The following is an 18,095-nucleotide window of genomic DNA, read 5'->3' as shown; positions in this document are numbered from 1 at the left end:
TAAATCATTGGTGAACTCAAAAATAATAATATGCTATTATTAAAGTACATGAGAGACAAAGATAATAAATGAAGTACACGAAAAGTAAAATAGATCGAATGATGAGAAACGAGTGGGTATCTGGTTGTCTGTGCTGACTAACAAATATACGAACGGCTAAACATTTTTCAGATTATTTTGTCAATGAAAAACAGAACAACAAGAGGTCGAGAGAAAAAAGATAATAGAGGTATTTAAGCTCCTTATTGGCACAAGCACCGGTTGCGGTTGGAAACGTGAAGGAAAAAAAAACTATTGATTTGACAACGACAACCAGCGCTGATAAAGTTCATAAAGAAAAATTATCTCTTTGGTTGGTCAGTCGTACAAACGTGTCCGATTCACGACGGACGCATTTATAATACGGTCATTCACACACACACAGGCACTCTCACGCACACACAAGAAAGGAAATCATGTGACGTAAAACAAAACCAAAAAAGAACGAGTGGAACATTTCTGAAAAATTCAGACGAAGGAGAAGGGTGAGAGTTCAGTGTGATTGAATTAAGGACTAGAATGACGTAATTCATCTTGGCGAGAATTAATCATTGTCGTTAGTCAATGTTTCCATTGGCGAAACAACGTGACCATCTTCTAGCGTCATTACCCATTTCTTACGATTACTGCTTACCGTGTCGACGAGCACACTCAGCTCCGGGAAGAGTTGAGCAAGCAACCTACAAATAGAATTTCGGAAAAGTAAGTTTGTGATAGAAATGAAAATTTTATAAGGATTCGGACGTCACTTACGAGTAGACGGGAAGAGCGACGTCATCGATAAACTGAATTTGCAGAGTAGGTATGCAGGCTTTTTCCCTATCCATCATTTCATCTGGCCGATTTCCCATTTTCTTTTCTAAATCTCCTTGGGAAAAAAATTCGTGATAAACGAGCAGCTGCAGAAAACAAGGAAGAATTGTAAAACAAAAATGAGTTCTGGCAATATAAATAGTTTTGAAACATACCGCAGCGTTCTTTGAACTGTTCCAATCTATTGTTGGAGGGGAAATAAAAAACAAAAATGAGTAATGAAAAAGTTTTTTAATAACTGCTTTGATTCACCTTTTGTTTGATCTGAAAGATCGGCGGTGGTCATCATCAAGAACAAAAGTAACTGATGGTGATCGGCTCGATTTTTTTCGAAGCCGGAAGTCGCGAGATCTTCTAATTTCCTGAATATGCTTAAGTGATGCGATACATCAGTGGCTGTGAAAAAGAGAAAACATGTTTTTAATAACAACAAACAGATTAAGGGAAGGAAATAATGCTCAATACCAAGAATAATATCCTGCATCAAATCAAGACACCGGGTGTAATCTACCGACGACAGGTTTTCAAAGATGTTGCAACCCAGAGTATTAATAATACACATAGTTTGAGCGAAGTGATGTCGCTGCAGGATATATGCATAACAAATTGAAATGAATAAATTCAATTAAAAATATGAAAGGAAAAATAACTTGACACCTCCATGACGGATCCTTCTGAACTGTATAGGGCAGCCAGAAGTGAGTTGGAAGCCAGCTGGAACGAATTGGTGGTGCCTCGGTGGTCAATGTCATGACATAAACTCGATACCAACAAGGCCAAAGCCTCCAAGTCCCTGAGGGTTGAACAAGAACACGTAATATGTAGCTGAGCCACATGTTTGCGTTATCATATTCCAAGGAGGGGTTATTACGTCAAATATTCTTGTTGAACCAGTCTGAGCCGCTTGATGAGGACGTAGGTAAAGTGGAACACTGAAAAGGCGTGCATCCAGTTGTGATAGGGTGGATCACGGTATCCTTTTCGCACCATCAAGACAAACCTACGGCATTTTTCAAAGAGACAATCAATAACGCGATAAAGAATGTTGATTCAACACGCACGGCAGATGGCGGCAAAGTCAATAGACAACCTGCTGAGTGTTTCTTGATTTATCGACCAGCGTTCCATGAGACCCAGATCGTGAAACACGGCCACCACAGCGGCCGGCGTCTGGAGCTCTTCCATTGAACGTGGCACGAATTGAAACTCGCAAAAGTTTTTGTCAATGTTGTGCATGTTGTCCTCGTGAAGTAGTTTGAGCGTTTCCTCGTTCGAAACCTGTCGAAGAAGCACCACAAAGGAATGTTTGATTTAGAATTTGAAAGGCTTCCCCAAAGCGCCTCAGGTCTTGGCGAGACGATACCTTCATGTGATACATCATTAGCTCGTTACTAAGTCGACTCCGATGCTGCGCGTCTTGCACTTTCTTGTACATGAGACCTTTCACGAGAGAAATCCCGCAGTAAATGGAAAAGGACATGGCCGATTCCTCGTCTACCCGCGTAAAGCAAGGAGCACTGGTCTTGTTGCACAATTCCGCTACGCCTAGCACGTCATCGCCATCTTTTATCGGGAAACACAAAATATTCCTGTCAACCCAGAGGCAGGAGAAAACAATACAACATCAATCGTGATGATTCAAATGTAGTAGATCATAAGTGGAAGTGATTTATTAGAGAGAGAAAGACTCACCTCGTTTTGAATCCTGTGGCTATGTCAATGTCCTTGTAGAAGAGTGGGTGTGAGTAGGCATCGGCGATATTAAGTAAATGGCCCGTGGTAGCCACGTGACCTAGGATGCCTCGATCAAGGGGAATATCGAGCTGGCGCCTATCGGTCGTGCTCCACTGTCCTGACTCAGATGACGTCGACCCATCAAAAACCTTTGCCACCAGACATTTGCGCTGCTTGTCATGCAAGAACAGCGAGCAACGCTCGGCTTTGGTCAAGTTACGGGCCTGGCTCATAATCTCCTTTAGTAGTTCATCCACATCGTCTATTGATTATCGACATGAAAGAGAGTGAGGGGGAGAGAGAAAAAGGAAAAGACATTGAGTGTGAGTGAACTGCCTTTGTTATCCTCGAATGCCCTGCCCCGTGCGACACCTCATCAGCCATATAGCAAGAAGTGTTTGTGTGTGTGTGTGTGAGTGTACGTGCGTATATATATTTATATATATATAAAAGCAAGTCAGAGAAGTATTAAAGAAACACGTACCCAAGTGAGAGAAAAGATTTTTGGCCACCGACAGCAGTGATTGGCATTGTACTCGGAGCCGTCTTTCTTCCTCTAGTTCAACGGCACCGACCAGCGTCCCCAAGACTTGCCTGCATAGGGTCAAAACACACACACACGTCATAATGAGATCCATGTGCCGTAATGTCGCCATACGGGATCAATAGAATTGTTAGAATAGCTGAAAGGGATGAACAGACACAAACATCACAATAGCTGTCAGAATGGTGGGGGAGGGACGTCTGTGTAGTGGGATCATGGATCAGTGGATCACGCTTGAATGATAAATAAATAAGCTTACTGAAAGCACTGATGCACAGCCTGAAGATCTAGAGAACCAAAAGCATCATGTTCTTCTTGTTTGTTTACAAGAGCCACCACCAGGAAGAAATGGTGATTGTCAGGCCTCTTAATCGGCACAAGCATGCAGTCTGAGACAGCCTGGTCTAGTAAACCTTCAAGTGATCCTTGCGAGCTTGGATCCAACCCACCCTTTTCCATCCAGAATGTGTCATCATTCAATAATCTCATGAACTTGCCATACTCCTGGCTCTGATTGGAACAACAATTTAGAAGATGAACAAAAATCTCTAGCTTTACTGTAATATTATGTGCATGCCAAACTTACCCATATTTGGACAGGCCCTGGCAATGTTGTCTTTCCAATGACGCTGACAGTCAGACCATAGTTTGGATCTTCATCGTGGGATGGTGGTGCAAAGGCATGGAACACTGTTTGTGCCTTGGTGACTTCTCCCAACTATGCATGTCCAGAAGGAAATAAAGAAAAACAACCGTAAACAACTTGAATCAAAGGTTTTGTGTTTGGCAGACGGTCAAACTGGTTGTGGTGGTGTACATGCTCATTGATGATGATCTGGATGTTGCTGACACTCTGGAATTGGAGCCGGGCGGCAAGTTTGAATGCATCCGGTGAAGTGCAGTCGCCAGTGTCGAAATCATTGCAGTGATCCATCTCAAAATTGATGAGTCAACGGAAGCTGCTACCAAGAGACGAGAGTGGCATCCAAACACACCAGTTAAAAACGACTACTAAAGTATCACACTGGCATTTTCACCATCAGCCTCTCATTTCCCACATCGAGAAAAGAGTGCAAGGAGCTTGGCTGCTATACTGACGTAATGGTCACTGTAATTAATATCGTCAAACTTGCCCGCCAAGATTAAAAAGTTGATTACTACCCCGCGACTGCCCTCAATGTGCTTCCGCTGCTGTTTATATCCCTACGACGACTGACGACCAACAGCGCCACTGTCACGGTATACATATAGCCTACGAATTCGGCGTGTATGTTATTCAAAGGCCCGGGCCCATTTTTACACACACACACACACGGGTCGGGTCCTCCCTCACAGCCATCATGTCCTCCCTCACAGCCATCATGTCCCACACGACGTCCCACCAACCAACCAACCAACCCCTTCAGCCAGTGACTTCAAGCGGGCAACGGAATTCGCCGCTTGGGGTCTCTGTTGTTTCGGCTAAAAAGTCAACGTCGCGGACAAGTCTTGGGGAACGAAAGGCTTTTTCCATTATGTTGTAGCCGTCGCCGCCCTCTGCAGACTACGGTCAGTGCACATTGGATGAATAAGAATCCTGGTTGTTGTTGGCCTCGATATGTTTCACGTCGGTTCGGGAATAACTGGCACTACTATGTTATGAAAAGCAATGGATGGGGATCAGCTTTCAAAAACTCAATTAGGCTCACGCGAGTGTAGTAGTGTGAAGCTATATAGCTCGCCTGTGTTTGCGCCTGCGTTATAAATTTAGTTGTGTGTACACTGAAACAACAATTCGATTTGCTACTCCGACCCAGCGCAAACGGTTGGCAAATTCTGATGATATGCACCCAAAATGAATCGATCAAAATTCGATCCTCATTATTCGGCCGTCAAGTTTGTGTTGATGTTTACGTTATCGATAAGAAATATCGGCCTGAAAATAGGCGATAAATGGGAAGGTTTTTTTGAAAAAATCTGAAAGGCCCCAACTGACTGCGCCCCGAGAGAGGGAAAAGTCTTTTCGATTTCTCCTTTGATGGTCGCGAGCGAAACATTTTTCAAAGGAAGAAAAAATAGAAAAATCAATCGGTAATGCATCAGTAATACATTGTTGAGCCCCACGAGAGAGGTTTATCGATTATTATTATTTTTTTTTTTTCTCTTTTTACCAGCACCGATTCAGTCACTAGGTATAGCGTATAGTACCGTGTTACTTTGTAGACGAGTCGCTACAGTGTTCCCAGACTACTCACGCTCCAGCAATCGATTCAATTTGGGAGAGAGAGAGAAGCGGGATAAAAAGGAAAACTCGGCTCCCGAAAATTTCGCACTGAACGTTATTATATAGAGACGTCGTAACGGAGCTGAATACAAATCTATATATCGACTGAGACTGAAAAGTAGAAGTAGTCGTCGAAATCTGATTTCCTTACTTCTTGCTCACCCAAATGGGAATATACAGTTCATCATTCTTGGCCGGCAAGCGGAGATTGAGCGCGGTTACCTAGGCGAATGTGAAAAGCTCCTCCTGCTGCTGTATATCATGTGCTTTCATGCGCGAGCAATTTACTTCACCCTCCCCACCATCCGCACCACTCCAAACTTTATTCTTGGTAAGAACAAAAGTAGTGCAAGAGGAGGCCGTATGACTTAAATCCTCTTTCAACCTACGTAGACAGCCTCTGCTTTCACGATTTTTCCTTTTTTTTTCCCGTCCGTTTGATTTACAGTGATTACGTCGAGTGCACGCCAGACCTGTCCCGCCATCTAGAATTGATCAACGTGGAGTCGTCTCTTTATATTATTATTTTCTTTCTCCTCTTACTGATATTGTTCCGTATAAGACTCCTCTTCCGGCACCAACACGTACAATCTTAGGGGCAGGATGGAAGTGGTGTGGTCCCGACATCTTTTTGTCGGTTGGTGGTCGGTCGGTCGGTTGATGGTCGGTCGGTCGGGAGAGCACACGCGATCGTTGATAGTAGAGCGTGCGCTCTGCGAGCCGTTCGAGGTTATGACATCACGCGGCTGCTGCTGCTGCTGGTAGTACGGCCTACTATACATGGGAGAGCATTAAATTCATTGGGCAAACGTACACACGTCATGTTTGATTTTCCTCTCTCTCTCCCGTGTGGGGTTGCGCCTGTTAAATAAATAAAACTTCAAATGACTGCCGACCCCGCCGTTTTGTTTTACAAACGTAATTCATTTAGACTGCGCGTCGTCATTTTGATTCGATTTCCATCAGAACAATGACCCTATCGCGATTGCAACGTGCCCGCTGCTCTAATAGTAAATAAGTAGAGCTAGTTATATTCCCAGCAACAACACACCGACACACGAAGCATATAGTAGGCTGCGTCCTTTGGAAAAGCACCGTCCCGATAACGATCCCCATTTTTCACGGGAATCGTCGTACACTTTTTTTTTCTCTTACTAGCGTGATATAGAGTAGACGGGTCATTACTTATAGTTACTTAGTCGAGCCTCGGTTTTTTTATCTTCCATCTTCTTTTCACCTCGGTCAATTGTGTCCGCTCGTCGTTAGCTCTTGCGTTGATAAATCAAAAAAGATTGGGATGCCGTTTCTCACCATTATGTACCAAAGAAAATGGCCGCCTATCATGCCGAAGCAATCTTTGGCATTCTTTAGCGGATGGTGGTGGTGGGGTGGAGATGAATGTTATTTCATCTGATGGCGTCTTGACAGTTGAAGCGGGGCTCATATCGATCTGCTTCTCTATCGGTTTTTCTCTCTCTCTCTCTCTCTCTCTCTCGAGATTGCTGCCTTGTGCAGTTGACAGTGAGCCTCGCGGATTGGCCCTTACCATGACGGGCCCAAAAATGCACATATGATGATAATAAACCGGATGGAAAGGAAGAAGAAGAAGATGGTCGCCTGAAAGCAGGAAATTCAGTAAACGAGTTTATCAGACGGCAATTTCTGTTTTTCTTTTTTTCTAGACCGACAGTTCCGAAAGTGCCACCGTCGGTCCTTCCGGCTTGATGGACCTAACCGACAGCTTTTCGGTTGATCGATAAAGACCGTCAAAGGGGTGGAGAATGACGAAGATGAAAGGCGATTTGATGAGCTTTGGGAGGGAAGAAAAAAAATATCAAGTTTTTCTTCCTTCCTCCGAAGATCGGTCGATGCTGCATATATATTGGATTCCCAACAATAAAGCCCGCCCAATGAAGGTGAAAAGCCTGCTGGTTCGTTTTTTGGCTTGTGATCCGCTTTTGTGTCGTGTCCCGATATCGAGAGATGGCACGAGCACTGGATGTTCGACACTAACCAACTCAGCTGCTCCTCCTCTTGTATCCCCCCCCCCCCCTAGTACTATATACTAAGCCAGCAGCTATACAATCTAATAACGCAGACCACCCCTTTTAAGTCTACACACATATAATGTGTAGCGAGTGTCTGCTACCAGGCATTTGCCATCTAGCTGAAGCAATATACGTGTCTTGGGAAAGAAGAGGAAAGGAGTGGCTTCACTTTGACAACGGCCTTTCCCTTCAGCTCCCCACCCTTAAGACAAGCTGCTGCTGCTGCTGCTACTGCTGTTCAACTCTATCGATCGCCTCTTTCCCGGCCCTGCTCGTCTAAGCCAATTAATTTCCCAGTGTTTCAGGGGACGAATCAGTAGAGCAGCGTGAGCACAAGAGCCAGCAGTGTGAGTGTGTAATGATCCTGTGTTTGTTATTACGTTCATAGCTGCTAGCTGCACTATACTGTCCGTTTGATTGCGAACGCAACATCCTACTCCGCTCTTGAAAGTCTCAGTTCATTCTCCTCCCCCCTTTCATCCTTCATTGTATCCGGACGGAGACAAAAAACCAAAAAATCAGTTGGGAGCTCACTGGCAGCACTGCTGGAGTGTGCTCTGTTCGTCACAATGCAATTCGCAATCGTCACCGGGAGCCATGTCTCCAACTTTCCTTTCTCCACTCGCGCGAGCTTTAAATATTCGGCCATGCCAGTATATAATACCAACGGTAGACTACCACCTCTAGGTGCTATGCAGCATAAAAGAAAGACGTGTGTTCATTACCAACTATACAACATCCTCGGATGAACCGTCAAGTAATAATCACCGGATGGGGAAAAAGTTTTCACGAACGAATCAATCGGTAATAGAAAGTCAAAATGACATTTAAAAAAAAAGCGACCATTTTACTTTCAACGTCTTTCTACAGTAAGAAATGAACTATTTCCTAAAATGTGCAAGAAAAAGTTTTCTTGGAGCATCGACAACAATCTCCCGGTGGCTCCCAAGTTGACTTGATCAAGAAACTGGAAATTTTTCCGAGCGAAACTTGTACGCGATGGATAAAAAAAAGTCGAAAAGGTTTAAAAGGTTTAAAAGGGTATAGAGACATTGGCAACCCAGTGAACCTGAAGACTTGGGACCCGTTGTATGGCTTTTTACGCAACGCCATTATGGAAATTCTTGGTTCAACTAAAGCTAGAGAATCGTTTGTGTGCACAAAACACACACACACACACACACTCGATAGAGCCAATCTAAAAAATGTCGAGAGGATCTATTGAATAGAAGTGCGCTTAAATTCAAGAGAAAAAAGAGAGAGACAAGATTTCGCTCTCATATAATGCATATTGTATCTTGCCTCTCAGAAGATGAAACGACTGCACGATCCATCTAATCTTCTTTTCTTTCCTCCCCCGTCTGCTTCCTTGGAATAAAAACATGCCGGTTACTATAGTCACAGTCACCCACTCATGCAACCAGGTTACACGTAGGAGACGAATATAAAAGGAGCCCGTGGGAACACATCACCTCGTGACATCAACCTGACTGTCACACGCAGAAAAAACAAATAAAATAAACATGTGGAAAATAAAAATTCTACGAAGAAGAATAGGCTAAGCCATGATCAATTTTTAAAAAGAAGAGTAGTATAACATCGCTTTTTACAGGCGCTGTGTGTAACTACATGGTAATAGAAGGAGAGAAACTCAAGTCATCCGATGGCATCTTTCATTCACGACATTTTCGGGATTGGCGAGGAGCGGTTTCATCCGCCCCGATTAGTAATCAGCTTAGTGGCGGTGTGGATATAAAGTTGCACAACTTTTGCCGTGACAGATAAGGGTATTAACGATTCATTCCCATTTGAATTAAGCTGGAATTAAGGATGGTAATACATTGTCGTCGTGGTCATTGCGGTGGAAGAAGCCCCCCTTTCCCAGCGCAATTTCTTAATCAGTACCGGTATTACCTAGTACTTCGTGAATTTGACGTCACTGTTTCGATTGGTTGCAGAACATGTCGCGTCTACACGTGTAGCTTATAATACGATACCTGTATAGAAATAATAGTGTTAATATATATGTTCTTATCCGTGTACTGCAAGTATTGATTGCACACGGGCCCGGAAAGAGGTCAAAGAACCGTTTAACAAGTTCGTTTGACCATACTGGTAAAAACGACGGTGATGAAATCGGATGAAATGAGAAAAAAAACCAAAAACAAAACACTGGGCTATTTCATCATTCAGGATTCAACTTGTTTCCCCAAGAATTTATCAAATTTGAGTTGCCACTTATTCCTTTCTTATGGGTTGATTACAATTTCTTATCACACTACGTGATCATAACGCGATGTAAAAGGAGGAACAAATTTAAAAATGAACATTTTTAAAGAAGCTGGGAAACAATTTCACGAGAAAAACAAAACAAAAATAAGGGCAATTTGATGCCCCATTATCCGAACATCAGCATATGGTAAAAAAAAGATGGGATCAATTATTATATAACGTTCGCTGCTAGACAAGATGGATCGAGGGCCCGTAATTGGACATAAAAAGGGGCGATATTCATTTATCGTTAGTTTCTTTTTTGCTTTCTGGCGTTTAATACACTGTATAAGATTAATAAAGGAATACCCAGAGGGGGCGCACAGTTGAGATAAAAACCATGTTGGTATAGTTATTATTTCCGTTCATCGCCGTGACGACATATCGAAACCTAGTTTAGACATTGCAGTTTTCACAATTTGGGAATATTTTGACGCATATTTACGTGAAGGAATTGGAAATGGCGAATCTTTCATTCCGAGTATTGTTTTCGATCTGCTGGGCTTGGGCGATTTCAGTATGCAAAGCGTTTGTATATGCGATGGCCTCATTGTTAAATCTAAGAGAATCTTGCGATGTTCTGAATAAGGGGATAGCAAACAGAAAGAATAGAGTAAAAGGCAACTCACGCGCTTGACTCGACAATCGTCTGAAGCATCACGCGTGATCGGAAAGCCTGATTAAAGCCGACTCTTTAGCACCAGCTGGGGAAAGTTATTCAATATTCACGAGTTAATGTCTTTTCTCCTTTTGTGCGTGCCCTTTTCTCTCTAAGATGAGAAAATGCAGCATCTAGCATTTTCGCTCTGTGGTTTGAATGTAAACTTATTGGATCCATGCGCCAGCTTGTGACCATCTACGAAAGACGTCACAATTGATTTTCGATGTAACGATTTGACAATTTCGTTCGGGGGCTGCACAACAAGGCAACTTTCATCACACACTTATAATACGTCAGTAGCGACGGCCTACTGTTTAGGGTTTACCAGAAGCAGACGACGAACTGTCACGTGCGCTTCGAATTTTGGTAGCGCGATTCAACTGGTAAACGATGGCACCAAAAACCCCGAGAACACCCCAGACTCCTTCGAAATTCGGCACCAAAGTCGAGTGGAAAAGTTGTGCCTCTTGTGCCTGCACTTTTGTCTTACGGGATTCACTCAGGCACGAAGCAGTTTGCTCTGTTTTAGCAAGCCAAGATTACTCCGACGCTGACGTCAACCATGGATTTGTGTTTAATAAACGACTCTGCGCAGTCCTTGAAGATAAAACTTGCAAAGAATGTCTGCAAAATGTGCACAAGTTGCAAAAATCACATGTTGCACTTGTTTCCCCCTCAGCCATGCAGTTGTGTGGGATTGTAATAGGATCTCACGTTGAAGTGGAGACCTTTGATTCAAAGTCATCCATTTTTGTAGCTTGGCCTTGTTGCCATATCCCACCCTCATCAATTTTTATTGATCCTGAAAGTATGGGATATTTTTTACTCACATAAACTTTACGAGGATTCTAATTTTCTTTCTAGTTCTTAGGGTGATATCCATGGACCAGCAAAAGAATCTTTACGTGTCTACACCAAGCGAAAACAAGCACATAGCAGCAAAAGTGCATCTGAAAATTGCATTACGAGACAACCCCCCACTTGAAATCACCCAACTGGAAAATGTATTTCTTCATCAGTTTGACAGTCATCTTTTGAGGAAAGGCAACCGCTTTGCTCTTAAACATCTAGGCAAAAAATGGTTGATTACTGTAGAGAGAGTGATTCGATCCGACAGCGACAGATCAAATGACGATCTCTCAGCTGGAATGAGTTCATTAACGGTGGATGTCATCCAATCACGAGACTATTCACTGGTCCTTTCGAATACTAATATTTGTTTCGATGCACCGAATGAGGTTTCCTCTGATCCTTCATTCGTAGAACTAAGTGACTTTGGTGGCGCCCACGATGTGGTCGAAGAGATAAAAAAGTTGTGCACAAGCGTCTTTCAAGCAACCAACCCATCAAAAAGTAACCAAGTAATCATGCCCAAAGATTACTGATATTGTTGTTAACGAAAAATAAATTATCTCTAGGCATCGGTCCCAGAGGAATGCTCTTGTACGGACCCCCAGGAACGGGAAAGTCACTTTTGGTTCGTGCTGTGGCCGGCCACTTCAAAGTTCCCATGATTACCATTCAAGGTCCAGAGTTGTTCAGCAAGTACTACGGAGAAACCGAAGCACGACTAAGGGAAAAGTTTGAAGAAGCCATTAAAAAGTATGCCTGTTAAAAATGCAGCTGCGATCGTAACGTTAATAGATGACCAACAAATTTATGCTTTTCTTTATTAGAGACTGTTGTATCATCTACTTGGACGAAATCGACTCTCTGTGTCCAAAAAGAGACTCTGGCTCATCATCTCATAGCGATCAGGAACGCCGGGTAGTTGCCACTTTACTTTCTATGATCGATTCCATCCCACCCCAAGCACGTGTCGTGATAATTGGGGTATCCAGCCGGTAAAAACAAAAGAGAAATCTTTGGCTTTTAATGTTTACAAAATAGAGCACAAGATCATAAAAACCTTGTTTATATCTTAAAGACCAGACGCATTAGATTCTGCTATGAGAAGACCCGGGCGATTAGATCGTGAATTGGAAATCCGAGCACCAACTGTCGCCGAACGCAAAGACATTCTCAATGTTCTTCTCAGAAAGATTCCGCATCGCTTGGAAACCAAAGAAATCGACCATCTGGCTTCAATCACTCATGGTTTCGTCGGGGCAGATTTATCTCTCCTCTGCGCCGAAGCTTCGCTAGCTGCAGCAAAGCGCATCATATCCGGCCCCGGTAATCTGATTAAAATATGAAATTCCTCTCATTTCAGATTTTAACTTCTTTTCAATCAACGTCGCTTATTTCAGCATCTACTGCCGAAGTTTTTCTGTTGGCCGAAGATACAAAACAGGCCTTACATTTAGTCAAACCGAGTGCAATGAGAGAAGTGCTGGTTGAAGTGCCAAACGTAATTTTTTTTTTCGAGTCGATTGGCTGTTCAAAAATTCAAAATTATTTAAATCTTTTTAGGTGCGTTGGACAGATATCGGAGGACAGGCTGAGTTGAAGCTAAAACTGAAACAAGCTGTTGAGTGGCCTTTGCGCTATCCGGAAGCTTTTCAACGACTTGGTGTCGAACCACCACGTGGACTTTTAATGTTCGGACCCCCTGGCTGTTCGAAAACTATGATCGCCAAAGCTTTGGCCACGGAAAGTGGATTGAACTTTATCGCCGTCAAGGTACACACTTATTCTTACCTTTAGCTAAAGTGGTTCCGCGAAGACTGACGGTATACATCTCAGGGCCCAGAGTTATTCAGCAAATGGGTGGGGGAATCTGAGAGGGCTGTCCGTGAAGTGTTTAGAAGAGCACGCCAAGTTGCTCCGGCGATCGTTTTTCTCGACGAACTGGATGCTCTGGGATCAGCCAGAGGTTCGGGCTCTACTTCAGCCGGTGTAGGAGATCGTGTTTTGGCCCAGCTGTTAACTGAAATGGATGGTATCGAAGCATTAAAGGACGTCACCGTTGTTGCTGCAACTAATCGACCCGACATGATTGACAAAGTAGAGTATTGAACTTTTGAATTTGTAAAAAGAACGACGATTCAGATCGAATTTACATTTAGGCACTGCTTCGACCAGGGCGTTTGGATCGCATCGTCTATGTATCTCTGCCGGATGAAGCTACGCGAAAAGAGATTCTACAGTTGAAATTCAACAATATGCCTATCCATCCTGAAGTTTCATTGGATTGGCTTGTATCAAATACAAGTGGATATTCGGGAGCTGAGGTTTTTCTAACAATAACAACAATATTTTTACATATTCAAAGCAAACACTATGGTTTACATAAAAATTTTCTTTACAGGTGACCGCTGTGTGCAACGAAGCAGCTTTAAGAGCATTAGAGGAAGATATTGAAGCCAAACAAATCTGTAGGCGTCATTTTGATTTTTCCTTATCAGTTGTAACACCTCGCATCACATCAGAGACCGTGAATTTTTACGAGAATTATGTCAAAGAAAGTGGTTTACACGCCATATGATCTGGTTCACGAATGAAATAATAAAAACACGTAAAAATTCATACGCCTTCTATTTTCCTCGATATCAGTTTAGGATAAAGAAGGAGGACATGCAAGCTAATTAACTCTATACAACTTATGGGCGATGGCGAGAAAAGTCGTTAAGAAAGGAAGTGAGATTCCTTTGGTTATTACAAATGTAGTGGACGGAATGAAATTATTTGGAACGATTTAAAGAATTTGAGAGATCTGCAAAACAAAATCAGACCACTTGTGCAGTTGAGACTGTGCTGTGTGGTGTCGTTGGTCTTGATCCAGCAATAGATTGCGTCATGTTAAGACTACTCATTGTGCCCATACGTAAATGAGCCAGGTCTTCAAGTTTAGTTAAGTCACTTAACTCTAAATAAAGAGAATATACGATGACCCAGCCCAAAGCCCCGAGTAAAATGAAAGCAACCCAAAACAGGCACATAGCAATATGATAACCGAATATCATGTCGTTAACAACCGATGCAAAAATAATGGCGATGGTACGCCAAACAAAAAATACGCCGGAGGCAAAAAGCCATGGAACCATTTCCTTTTCAATCTCTTTGCGAAGAGCCTTGAGCAGGATGCAGCTAGTCACAAACAGAGCCACTGCAGCAATGGCAGAAAACAAGGCAAACACAATCAGAGTGTTACGGACATTACCATTGCCAACATACACAAATTGAAAGCTCATGATGTAGTAACCATAGTGGGTGACTCCAGGTTTTGTCATTCCCAGACAGTAAATATCTAGCACTGCTGTTGCAATGGTGAACAGGCTTATCACCTAACAAACAAATGAAATATCCATTAAGAGAAGGCTGATTTTAGACAAACGTAAAAAATCATTTCCTACCATTGAGAAAATGGCTGTTATCATAGATCCAGTCTGAATATCAGTAAAAAATGCATCTTGCAATATGGGCTTTTTATACCAAGCTACTCGTAAAGACTTCATGGACCTGGACATAGTCCTGGTTGTGCTGGCGTAAGAGTAGATTGAGCTTGCACCACCCAAACTCGGGGTTCTAGTTCTTCCTTGCCTGCCTTGTTGAGCCTGCATTTTTTATTCTTGAGATTCTGACGTCGAAAAGAAAAAACTAGAATCCAAGAAAAGGGGAGAACCAATTAGAGCATGTAAAAAAGATGCAATTGGTAGTAAAATGCTATGTTGATGTATGGGTTTTAACAAAAAATTATATTATCTGTAATTTTCTAGTTTGAATAAAAATTCTTACGATTAAAAGAATAATTGGTTTTTGTCGCAGAAGACGGAGACAAACACAAAATTTCTTTACTATTTTTTTATATTATTCACCTGGAGAAAGGTAAGGCGTGGCTGTGAAAAAAACAAGACGGTTGTTGTGATTGCTGGGCTACTTCACTCAGGTGGTTGTTCAAAAAGAAACAAATGAAAGACGGTGAGCGTCACGCGAGCTCAGCCATACACAGGAATAGTGAAATAGCAGGATACAGAGCCATAGTTTTAGCCTTTTTAGAGATACCAGCGGCTTCGTCCACTTGCGATTGTGAAGCTTATTATTATATCTGTCTGAACTCTGAAGCTAGTTTAAGTTGATGACATGTCTGGTCTGGTGCTTGAAGTAACAATCCCATTCTTGATCGACATGAAAATAATAGATATGACATAGATATGACATAGATAATGATAATGGGGTATAATGCTGTCCACACTCTAGGACTCGATTTAAGAATTACCTTATTGAAAATCGCTTAGCCACTATATAATCGAAATACCAATATGTAAGTAACGTCAAAAATATGTATAAATCCATGCGTCACTCTAGTCAAAAGACAAAATATGATTGACACCGTGTCATAATCAAATAAGGGAAAAAACCCACTGGGGAAGTTAATCTCTTCTTGAGATAAGACTCATTATAAACACAGTGATCAATTTTCAGTTCAGTCGTAACATCACTGTGCATCGATAATAGTTGTACTGTCCCCTAGACATTGATTTTAAAGCAGTTTGAAGTATTAATAATAATTGTAGGGATGGTGGAAAAACATGACGAAGATATAAGTAGTAGTGACAGCAATTCAACAGAAATTCCAATTCCATTGGAAGATTTATCACTAAACAAAAATAGTCAAATAAGTCAAGATGCAGAATGGGTTCCCGGTCAGGCTATTACGCCCGTCGTCAAAGAACAAAAAAAATTCCAACCGATTTCGTAAATATTTACTACAATTAAAATGCCGCTTTTTATCTATAAATCACATTATCTGGTAGGAATTTCGAAACAATGGCTCATTTACTTAAGGGTAACATCGGTACCGGCATTTTTGCAATGCCTTCGGCTTTTCTCAATTCCGGAATTTGGGTTGGTAGCGTGTTACTTCCCGTCATGGCAATTATTTGCACTCACTGTAAGTAATTGAAAAAATAATAATAAGAACGTTTGGCCCTTTTCATTACTGATTTTCCATTATTTGTTATAGGTATGCAAATGCTGGTAAGTAGGGATGAATAAAAGTTCATCAAACATATTGATTGAAACAATAATTACGCATGATGGCACATAATCAAACTTGCTTACAGGTAAGATCGGCGGCCATCATGAAAAAAAGAGAGGGCGATTTTTCTATTTCTTATGCTGACGTAGCAGAAACCGCTTGCAAAACCAGCAATAACCCTAACTACGCGAAATACGCAAGAGCTTTCAGGTAGAGAGTGCATAACATTTTGAAATAATTACAAGAAATATTCAAAAGTATTGTCATTGAAATTCCATTTCAGTATAACGATCAACGTTTTCATTTGCATTACGCAATTTGGTTTTTGTTGCGTCTACTTGGTGTTTACGAGCACCAATTTGCAACAGGTAATAGACGAATGTTCGTATAATTCAAAATGAAATAATCAATCAACATTTACGTTAGGTGGTTGAATATTATACAGAGGTAGGATGGGATGTGCGCATATACATGTGCTTTCTGGCCATTCCGCTAATCTTCCTCAACTGGATTCGTAATCTTAAACTATTAGCGCCCGTTTCGCTAGTTGCAAATGTGTTGCAAATGTCGAGTATTGTTGTCGTGTTCTACTACATCTTTCGAGATCCTCTACCGCCTGTAAATAGTCGCCCTGCGTTTGGCAGTTGGGGAGGACTTCCCTTGTTCTTCGGAACTACAGTATTCACGTTCGAAGGAATTGCATTAGTACTGCCATTGCAAAAGGACATGCGTCGTCCATGGGATTTTAAAGGATGGACAGGAATTCTCAACACCGGAATGGTTATTGTGACATGCATCTATATCGCTATGGGTTTCTATGGTAAAACACGAATAAGCAAATCTGGCGATATTGAACTTTATAACATTTTAACGCATTTTGCAGGTTATTTGCAATATGGTGAGGACATTTTAGGAAGCATTACGCTTAATCTACCACAGGATGAAGTGTGAGTTCACTGAAACATCGTGCAAAATCATTTTTGATTCATTAACTTTGTTTTCATTTTTGTAGGTTGGCGCAAGTGGTGAAAATTCTTTTAGTCATTGCTATTTGCGGAAACTATGCAATGTAATTTTTCTTCTTCTTTTTTGGAGTGTTTTAATTTTGAAATGTAAAATTTTACACAAATTTGACCGTTAACAGGCAATTCTACGTCCCGATTCCGATTATGTGGCCGACTTTGTCAAAATACGCAGCCCGATACACAAGTAATGACCTGGCAGCCGAATACATGTTTCGGACATTCATGGTTTTAGTTACTTGTAATACACATACAAGTTGTAATTAAAAGGTATGCTTTGGATGTTTAATAATTGATTTTCTCTTTAGTGCTTCTGGCTGCAGCCATCCCCAAAATTGATTTGTTTATTTCACTGGTAGGAGCATTTGGCAGCTCTTTCCTGGTAATTTTTTGGACTCGTATTAAAAAGCCTGGCATGTTCCAATAAATTTTAATTTCTGACAGGCGCTTATTTTCCCACCGATACTTGAATACGTCACCTACGCTCCCAACATAAGCAAGATAACCATCACCAAAGAAATTCTAATTCTCCTCTTTGGAGTCATCGGTTTCGCAACTGGTACTTACGCCGCCATTCTAGCGATTGTTCAAGAATTCAGCGGAACGGAATAATAAATTGATCAATTCAATCCAAAAACGTTTGTCAAGGATTTGCGGATGTATAAAATATCGACAAAATAAATACAAAACAAATTTAATCCTACCCAATGTAAATGTGTCGTTCAGTACATTAGTCGTTTCTTTCGACATGGAAAGATAACAAAAACAAAAAATTAATCC

At 41.7% G+C, this 18,095-nt stretch overlaps 4 protein-coding genes and 1 long non-coding RNA gene across 6 annotated transcripts in view; 3 read left to right on the top strand and 2 right to left on the bottom strand.

Annotated features, from left to right (window-relative positions):
* LOC124337859 overlaps nucleotides 1-18,095 on the top strand; it is a 639,313-nt gene that overhangs the window by 246,126 nt on the left and 375,092 nt on the right. The gene's annotated exons all lie outside the window — the stretch shown is intronic.
* Nucleotides 14-4,342, bottom strand: LOC124333181 (cGMP-dependent 3',5'-cyclic phosphodiesterase-like). Its single transcript, XM_046788945.1, has 14 exons — nucleotides 3,948-4,342; nucleotides 3,717-3,848; nucleotides 3,390-3,640; nucleotides 3,071-3,180; nucleotides 2,545-2,848; nucleotides 2,216-2,441; nucleotides 1,943-2,130; nucleotides 1,724-1,852; nucleotides 1,510-1,645; nucleotides 1,318-1,435; nucleotides 1,105-1,248; nucleotides 1,008-1,033; nucleotides 793-938; nucleotides 14-719 (listed from the first exon to the last, which is right to left on the bottom strand). Exons 1-14 carry the CDS (start codon nucleotides 4,062-4,064, stop codon nucleotides 584-586), a joined length of 2,163 nt encoding a protein of 720 aa, XP_046644901.1. The 5' UTR covers nucleotides 4,065-4,342; the 3' UTR covers nucleotides 14-583.
* On the top strand, nucleotides 9,786-13,837 carry LOC124332940 (ATPase family protein 2 homolog). Its single transcript, XM_046788926.1, has 10 exons — nucleotides 9,786-11,181; nucleotides 11,238-11,726; nucleotides 11,792-11,975; nucleotides 12,050-12,217; nucleotides 12,301-12,548; nucleotides 12,623-12,723; nucleotides 12,786-12,995; nucleotides 13,059-13,319; nucleotides 13,382-13,546; nucleotides 13,624-13,837. The coding sequence occupies exons 1-10, from the start codon at nucleotides 10,764-10,766 to the stop codon at nucleotides 13,798-13,800; spliced, it is 2,421 nt and encodes an 806-aa protein (XP_046644882.1). The 5' UTR covers nucleotides 9,786-10,763; the 3' UTR covers nucleotides 13,801-13,837.
* On the bottom strand, nucleotides 13,832-15,236 carry LOC124336668. Of its 2 annotated transcripts, none has more exons than XM_046790456.1 (3): nucleotides 15,131-15,236; nucleotides 14,669-14,912; nucleotides 13,832-14,599 (listed from the first exon to the last, which is right to left on the bottom strand). In XM_046790456.1, the coding sequence occupies exons 2-3, from the start codon at nucleotides 14,873-14,875 to the stop codon at nucleotides 14,042-14,044; spliced, it is 765 nt and encodes a 254-aa protein (XP_046646412.1). In that variant the 5' UTR covers nucleotides 14,876-14,912; nucleotides 15,131-15,236; the 3' UTR covers nucleotides 13,832-14,041. The 2 variants fall into 2 exon arrangements, with proteins under 2 accessions (XP_046646412.1, XP_046646418.1); XM_046790462.1 differs by having other exon boundaries at nucleotides 15,051-15,188.
* LOC124335142 (proton-coupled amino acid transporter-like protein CG1139) lies at nucleotides 15,729-18,018 on the top strand. Its single transcript, XM_046789110.1, has 11 exons — nucleotides 15,729-16,010; nucleotides 16,070-16,206; nucleotides 16,279-16,292; nucleotides 16,379-16,503; nucleotides 16,577-16,661; nucleotides 16,720-17,113; nucleotides 17,177-17,240; nucleotides 17,306-17,362; nucleotides 17,438-17,556; nucleotides 17,624-17,697; nucleotides 17,760-18,018. The coding sequence occupies exons 1-11, from the start codon at nucleotides 15,832-15,834 to the stop codon at nucleotides 17,925-17,927; spliced, it is 1,416 nt and encodes a 471-aa protein (XP_046645066.1). The 5' UTR covers nucleotides 15,729-15,831; the 3' UTR covers nucleotides 17,928-18,018.

This window comes from Daphnia pulicaria, chromosome 1 (assembly GCF_021234035.1).
Source record: "Daphnia pulicaria isolate SC F1-1A chromosome 1, SC_F0-13Bv2, whole genome shotgun sequence".
Classification (NCBI taxonomy): Eukaryota; Metazoa; Arthropoda; class Branchiopoda; order Diplostraca; family Daphniidae; genus Daphnia; species Daphnia pulicaria.
Note: the sequence above shows the minus strand (reverse complement) of the source record. Positions and strands in the feature narration are given on the sequence as shown.